This window comes from Vanessa tameamea, chromosome 12 (assembly GCF_037043105.1).
Source record: "Vanessa tameamea isolate UH-Manoa-2023 chromosome 12, ilVanTame1 primary haplotype, whole genome shotgun sequence".
NCBI classification, from domain to species: domain Eukaryota; kingdom Metazoa; phylum Arthropoda; class Insecta; order Lepidoptera; family Nymphalidae; genus Vanessa; species Vanessa tameamea.
Genome location: NC_087320.1, coordinates 83,818 through 91,224, shown reverse-complemented (window position 1 = coordinate 91,224; position 7,407 = coordinate 83,818). Strand labels below are relative to the sequence as shown.

The following is a 7,407-nucleotide window of genomic DNA, read 5'->3' as shown; positions in this document are numbered from 1 at the left end:
GGTCTTGTGGTATCAGAGGTACCCTACTACAGGTATGTGCCCGACCCAGTTCTCGAGAATGGTCGTATCACACTGTACTGGGACCGATCTATAATCACTGACAGGACTGTTGTCGCTAACAAGCCTGATATAGTGGTGATAGATCGGTCAGAGCGCCGCACGATAATTGTTGACGTCACCATCCCTCATGACGAGAATCTCGTGAAGGCTGAGAAGGATAAGCAAATAAAATATCTTGACTTAGCTCACGAGGTTGTCGACATGTGGGATGTGGATACAGCAATTATTGTGCCGATAGTCGTTTCAGCGAATGGCCTAATGGCCAAGAGCCTCGACCAACACCTCAAGAGGCTCTCGTTAGGCAGCTGGGTCAAGGGCCTGATACAGAAGGCAGTACTCCTCGGCACGGCGCGTATTGTGAGGAAGTTCCTCTCTCTGGGGCCCTGACCACCGGTGGCTTGGACCTTGTTCCCGCCACTGGTTGGCCTCTGTATTTTATATTTTTAAATATATTTTATATATTTTGTATTTTATATTTAAAAATCTATTATGCATGAGTAAGAATAAATAAAAAAATAATAAGATAATATTATTATAGTTTAATGTATTATTGTTTATTGTGTATGTATTACACCGTCAAATGTACAAACATTCTTGCAAATAAAGTTGTTAGTATTATAATCATACACCAAAGAGGTTTTTGAATAAAAAAATGATCGTCACAATACCCCAGTATAATTAAGATTTTTTATAAACTTAATAAATTTTTATTAGGCTAAAAAATTATTACGCGTTGACAAAATATTCCGAACTTGTTTATTATAACTTAAAAAATTAAATGACTATAAAAATTCTACTACTAATTCATATACATATATAATATGTTAAGACAAAGCCCAAAAAGTGTTACCAGTAGAATAACAAAAATGATATCTGTCGCCAACTCAAACTCAACAGACAGAGACAATAAAGGAATAATATTTCTCCATCTTGTTTTTCTACTCATAATACGGTGCTAATTGCTGAGTTCAGAAAGAATTAGAAGGCGCTGTAATTTAATGTGCAGATCTTAGAAATATGGTTTAAAACAATTTATTGCATCCGTTTTAATAATAATAATTTTGCATTCTACAAGTGTGTCACTAGATGATTAAAAATTAAATATTTCATGCTGTATAAGCGAAGACATCAAACAAGTGTTTGCCAGTGACTAAACAATGAGTTCTCGTCATAGGGATAGGAGTCGATCACGATCTCGCGACCGTGATCGACACAAGGAAAGGGACAAGGGACGGGATCGTGACCGTGATAAAGATAGAGAGCGAGACCGTGACCGTGATCGTGATCGTGATCGTGATCGTGAGCGAGATCGTGATCGTGACCGTAACCGAGACAGAGACAGGGACAGGGACCGGGATCGCGACCGTGATCGCGAGAGACACCGGTCTAAGAGGTTCAGTTACACATTCATGAATTAAAACAACCTGTGAACTGCAGATCCTTTTTCGTGTTCTAATAATTGTAAATAAATGTATATTATAGGGATAAGGAGCGAGACCGCAGCCGCAGCCGAGATCGCCATAAAGAAAAAAGGCGAAGTCGCTCTCGCAGTCGGAGTCGAAGTCGTGGAAGAAAGTCTAAGGACAGGTATATTACTTTTAAAAATATTACTATTTGATAATGTCTATCCAATGTGGTCCGTATAAGGAGTAACCATTCATCTCTAATACTACCAATGCATTGCTAACAGTAGGATCCAAGTTGTTTTCCGATGGTGTTCCTGTATTCAAACTGACTGGCTCAATCCTTGAACCAGAATGCGGAGATACAAAGTATTTGTGGTCATACTAATAATTTTGGTGGTTACTACTAAGACAATCTTCACAAAGCCCTGTAGAAGTGAATACTATTAAAAAAAAATAAAGATTTTTAGACCTCAGATCCAGTATAATGTATCAGTGATTGTTTGTAATGTCGATAATGAAGTATAAAACTTTTATTTGAATAGAAACTTCTTATAATATTCAGGGATGGGACCATTGCCCTTCTGGATCAGATGGTGGGAACTACTACCAAAGCCACTGCTCGACAAGTGGCAGCCCCCACTAGCATCAATCCTGCAACACAAGCAGCCATATTGGCAGCCGCAGCTGTAGCTCAGGTACTGTGCTTCTGGTGGTCATGAAGAGTGTTAATACTCAAATTTCTCACATATGCTTTAGTTGTAACTGATTTTAGCTTTTGCTAATAATAAGAAGCTTCTTATTAAAATATGCGAAATAGCAAACCTCAACAAATTAGTTGATCATTATTAGTCAATTTAATTTCTTGACATTGACAGTGCAACACTGAAGAAAGACAGGTATTTATTATAAAAACAAACTTCAATGAGATGTTAATTGATAATTTTTTTTTTTTTTTATACCTTTTTTTATAAATATGTGGGCTACATGGTAAGGATTACAAAATGTGGACTCATATAATTTCAAATGACTCAAATTAGACACTGATATTCTAAAAGTGTTCATAGCTTATTCGAGTTCAGTTAAGAATTCCCACTCACGTCACCCCACCTAGTATCTTTTGTTTCGCTTTGGTCGTTGATTTCGTTCGGTTGCGTTCTCCCGAGTAATGATGTTCCGCGTGCCGCGGCGCCGTAACAGACGTTTGTGGCGCAGCGGCGCATGGCGGCGCCCGTGCAGCCCGCCGCCGCCGCCGCCGCCGCGCTGTCGGCCGCCACCGCCATCCCGCCGCCCACCTCGGTGCAGCAGAAGCTGGAGATGATGCAGGCGCGCACCGAGTCGCGCTACCGCGACAAGCCGCCCTTCGACCACCACCCGGACGACGACAAGGACGACGGCCAAGGTAGCCGCGCCGGCCGCGCCGCCCGCGCCCGCGCCCCCGCCCCCGCCCCCGCGAGGCGCGCCAGTGTCTCACCGCCCGACTGCGCAGGCCCGCCCGGCGAGACGGCGGCCGAGCGGCGCGCGCGGCGGCGGCGCACGCGCTGGATGGGCTCGGAGCACGACAAGACCTTCATCCCCGGCCTGCCCACCGTGCTGCCGTCCACCCTCACGCGCGAGCAGGAGGAACAGTATCTACGTGAGTGTCGACTCTGCTCCGCCCCGTCTCCGGCTCTCTCCTCGTCGTCTCCTCCCTCTTCCCGAGACTTGACCGTCTTATGTATCGAATGGATCTCGATCGTTCTGTGTAAATTTCTATTAAATACATATAACTAATCGATTCATTTGAAAAAATATGTAATATGTTTGAGTTGAAAAAATGCAGTATATGTGTCCGTATGCCCGTGCTGTAGGATAGCAGAAAGTGTTCAATGATAGAGCTCTGTCCTACATAAATGTTCACCGATTGAGATATATTTGACGTTGCCATCGATCACTAAGCATTTGAATCATTACATTATGAACGACAACGATCTTTTTATTTTAGTCAATTTATATCGGTAGTATATTAACATGTTCCAATGAATTACAAAATGCTTGTTTAATTGAATGTGTGACGAGTCGCCGTAGCTCGGAGCGCTACGCCACGCTACGCTACGGTGGAGGGGCGCAAGTTCTAATGAGAGCGCGTGTCCGCGCGTGGCTAACCCCTTCCCTTGCAGTGCAGCTGCAGATCGAGGAGGTGAGCCGCAAGCTGCGCTCCGGCGACCTGGGCATCCCGGCCAACGTGGACGAGAGGTACTGCGGCTGACGGTACTCTGGGTATCCCTAGCTTAAGATTCCTTCATTGTATGCATACTCACGCTCCAAGTTAGTGCCGCGACCTTGTATTACGGTTCGACTCTGACGGTTCCGAATCTAAAGCGACCCTCCGTCGTAATCTTATATATTTACTTTGAATCGATCGGATTATCGTGAAATTGATTACAAGTGATTAATCCATAACTTTTCCGACAGGCACTCGAGAAATCGAAGAGCTGTATCGTAACTAAACTTGCAAGTAGTGCTTCCGAAATGTCGCTATGCCCACCTCCGCTCACTAATGCGTCTATTTCTATTTTGCAGGTTGCGCACAGCCGCACTAATTGCAATTAATTACTTTAATTTCCTATTAACGAAAATCTTTTCAGCGACGCAGGTTTAATTATGACCTCATTATTTTCAGCGATTAATGATATTGCAATTTCAGGTGTAACCATTTAAATAATCAAATGTTTTTTCTCAGGCCGTACCGTAGCGTAGGTGCTAGTATACGATAGTGGAGCATTTTAACGATTACTAGAGCACGATCAAGTGCTATAATTATTAGCCTGGCTTTACCGCCGCAATTATATTGAATTGGAGACGTAGAATCAACTCTGCATCGTGTCACAAAGTCATATAAATGATACAAAGCATTGCATACCCATACATCGATTCGCGGCGATTGATTCTCTGCGCTCGCGCTTTGCTTTACTTAATTTGAAGTATGCAAAAAAAATCTTTTCAATATAAAATTTAAAGTTAAATAATTTTAAAAAAGCAATAGTGAAGCGCAGTGTCGTAGTCGGGTGCGGACGGGGCGCCGCTCGAGAGCGTGGTGCGCCACCCGTGCGCGTGGTGCGCCGTTCGTGCGCGTGGTGCGCCGTAGTGCGCGCGGTGCCCTCGGCTCAGCGTAGCGTGTTGCAGGTCTCCGTCGCCGGAGCCCATCTACTCGACGGACGGCAAGCGCCTGAACACGCGCGAGTACCGCACGCGCCGCAAGCTGGAGGAGGAGCGCCACCGCCTCGTGCAGCGCATGCAGCAGATCAACCCCGAGTTCAAGCCGCCGCCCGACTACAAGTACGACTCGGCCTCGGGCTGCCCCCGCGAAGGATCGACTCGAAGTGTTGACGTGCGGTGTTGTTGCAGGCCGCCCATCATCCGCGTGCACGACAAGGTGATGATCCCGCAGGAGGAGCACCCCGACATCAACTTCGTGGGGCTGCTCATCGGCCCGCGGGGGAATACGCTTAAAGGTAATCTGAAATTTAATGTCACCTTTACAAAGCTGTCGTGTCGGGTCTATGTGGAGACCGCCAGCTTAAAGTGATATGATGAACAAGTTTCATAGACAGGTTTAAATTGTATGTTATATTACTAGTGAAGCTGTTCATTGTATATTTGCGGGTCTTTATTACGGACTCTTGACTATCTAGTGCTGAGTACATGTTACAATGAGCTTGATTGCGTATCGTACGCGGTGACACCTCACGGCTTTGCATTATAAAAACAATAAAAGTCAGGAATAACTTTAAATAAATTTTACCATCATCGAGGTTACACTGGTTACAATGATATCTTTAAAATGGAAATTGTAGAAGTGGTCTCTAACGAGGTTTGTTTTTGTTTTCGCAGCGATGGAGAAGGAGACGGGTGCAAAGATAATAATACGAGGCAAGGGCTCCGTGAAAGAGGGCAAGGTGGGCCGCAAGGACGGACAGCCGCTGCCCGGCGAGGACGAGCCGCTGCACGCCTACATCACCGCCACCAACGCGGACTGCGTCAAAAAGGCAGTCGAGAAGGTGAGCGCTCGCTCGAACTACTAACTACTCACTCGGTGTCCCGACGGCCTGAACAACGCGAGTTGTCGTCACAGATCAAGGAGGTGATCCGCCAGGGCGTAGAGGTGCCCGAGGGGCAGAACGACCTGCGGCGCATGCAGCTGCGCGAGCTGGCGCAGCTCAACGGCACGCTGCGCGAGAGCGACGCGCCGCGCTGCGCCAACTGCTCCGCCGCCGACCACAAGACCTGGCTCGTGAGTCGCGCGCCTCCGCCGCCTCCGCCGCCGCCTCCGCAGCGCCCTCGCGCCGCCCTAACTCCGCTCCTCTGTGCAGTGTCCCGACAAGCCGAACGTGACCAACAGCATCGTGTGCTCGTCGTGCGGCGGCGCGGGACACATCGCTCGGGACTGTCGCGCGCGCCGCCCGGGACACGCACCGCCCGCTGCGCACGACAAGGTACCCGATGCGACACGGTCTCGCACTCGAGGGGGTGATAAAATGTAACCACCGACTCTCGCCTGCAGGCTAAGATCGACGAGGAGTACATGTCGCTGATGGCGGAGCTGGGCGAGGCCCCGCCGGGGTTGGGCACTGGCCCCCTGCGGCGCCCCGCGCACTCGCCCTTCGCGCCCGCGCACGCGCCACGCGCCATCATGCCGGCCCCGGGTGAGTGCGCCCCGAGGGCGACGAGCCTCGAGTCGACGGCGGAGACTATATCGCATGCTCGTGCAGGAGGCGCCCCGCCGTCGCTGCCGCCGGCGCCCTTCCCGCACGCGATGCCGCACGCGCCGCAGCACGCGCCGTGGCTGGGTGAGTGACGCGCCGGCGCCGCGGCCGCAGCGCGCGTGGTCGGTAACCGGAGTGTGTGTGTGTGCAGGCTCGAGCGCCGGCGCCAGCGTGAGCGCGGCGCAGCCCCCGCCGCCCGGCAGCGCGCCGCCCTTCCCGCCGCCGCCGCCGCCGCACCAGGTACGCGCTCCTCGGCCGACGTCTGCGCCGCTCCTGCACGAGCTACGTGTTAAACGCACTCATATCTCGAATGTTTCCAGGGAGATAATCCAATGGGTCCTCCGTCCAACGGTCCCGGCGGCCCGCACATGCCTCCACCTCCGCCGGGTGAGTGACTCTATATGAGTAATAGTCGCCTGCGAATATTAGGCCATCGTATTTTGAAATAAAAAAACTCAAAACACCGATAGCACTCGTAGCAAAGGTTGATGCATAAGTAAAATTTGGAAGTTTTCCCTTGACCCCTCGCGTGGCTGCCGCAGGCATGCTGGGGCTGGGCGGCTGGCGCGGCGCGTTCGGGCCGCCATGGGCCGCGCCGCCCGCCGCGTTCCTGGCGCCGCCGCCGCCGCCGCCGCCCGTGTCGTCGTCGTAGCCGGCGCCGCCGGAGCCGAGCCGGACGCTCGGAGGCTCGAGCCGGTCGTCCTACTTTAGTTTTCCGATTTCAATTACTTCTTTTAGCGAGTTGCGGTTTATGACGAGGAGAAGAGGGAAAAATGATTTTGCTCCCGCACAAAATGGCATCGATGGCGGCGTTTCAAATGTCCACAAAGTGTTGTAATAAGTAAACGATAATGATAAAAATTGCCTTTTCTTAATCACACATTTACTCATCTCGGACCTGGAGCCCGAGGCGCCGAGGTCTATAATACTATACTCAAATATTGTAACTCATATTTTATGATCTCATTCTGATCTCGTTCCCAAGGTGTGCAATCTCATCTAAGAAATCATTAATGTTGTAATATTCGTAGAAACAACGCTCTTAACGATTCTTTTAAAATTTATAATTGAAATTTTTTTAACGTTTTCTGGGTTCCTGTTGTAAAAACGTATACATTGCCCCACAAAAGAGTTGCTAACCCTGTGTAATCAATCGGGTACTTGGAACAACAGGTATATGCTTGCTCTTAGTATTAATA

The 7,407-nt window shown here is 49.2% G+C and overlaps 1 protein-coding gene across 3 annotated transcripts; it reads left to right on the top strand.

Annotated features, from left to right (window-relative positions):
* Positions 1 to 953: 953 nt before the first annotated feature.
* LOC113403918 (splicing factor 1) lies at positions 954 to 7,057 on the top strand. 3 transcript variants are annotated; one of them, XM_064216388.1, is made up of 16 exons: positions 954 to 1,453; positions 1,543 to 1,647; positions 2,029 to 2,161; positions 2,679 to 2,865; positions 2,953 to 3,099; positions 3,623 to 3,698; positions 4,629 to 4,781; positions 4,851 to 4,957; positions 5,337 to 5,503; positions 5,578 to 5,736; positions 5,816 to 5,938; positions 6,007 to 6,148; positions 6,215 to 6,292; positions 6,360 to 6,448; positions 6,529 to 6,595; positions 6,751 to 7,057. In XM_064216388.1, the coding sequence occupies exons 1-16, from the start codon at positions 1,218 to 1,220 to the stop codon at positions 6,858 to 6,860; spliced, it is 2,079 nt and encodes a 692-aa protein (XP_064072458.1). In that variant the 5' UTR covers positions 954 to 1,217; the 3' UTR covers positions 6,861 to 7,057. The 3 variants fall into 3 exon arrangements, with proteins under 3 accessions (XP_064072458.1, XP_026500368.2, XP_064072459.1); XM_026644583.2 differs by having other exon boundaries at positions 2,664 to 2,865; XM_064216389.1 differs by lacking the exon at positions 6,215 to 6,292 and having other exon boundaries at positions 2,664 to 2,865; positions 6,751 to 7,056.
* Positions 7,058 to 7,407: the final 350 nt, after the last annotated feature.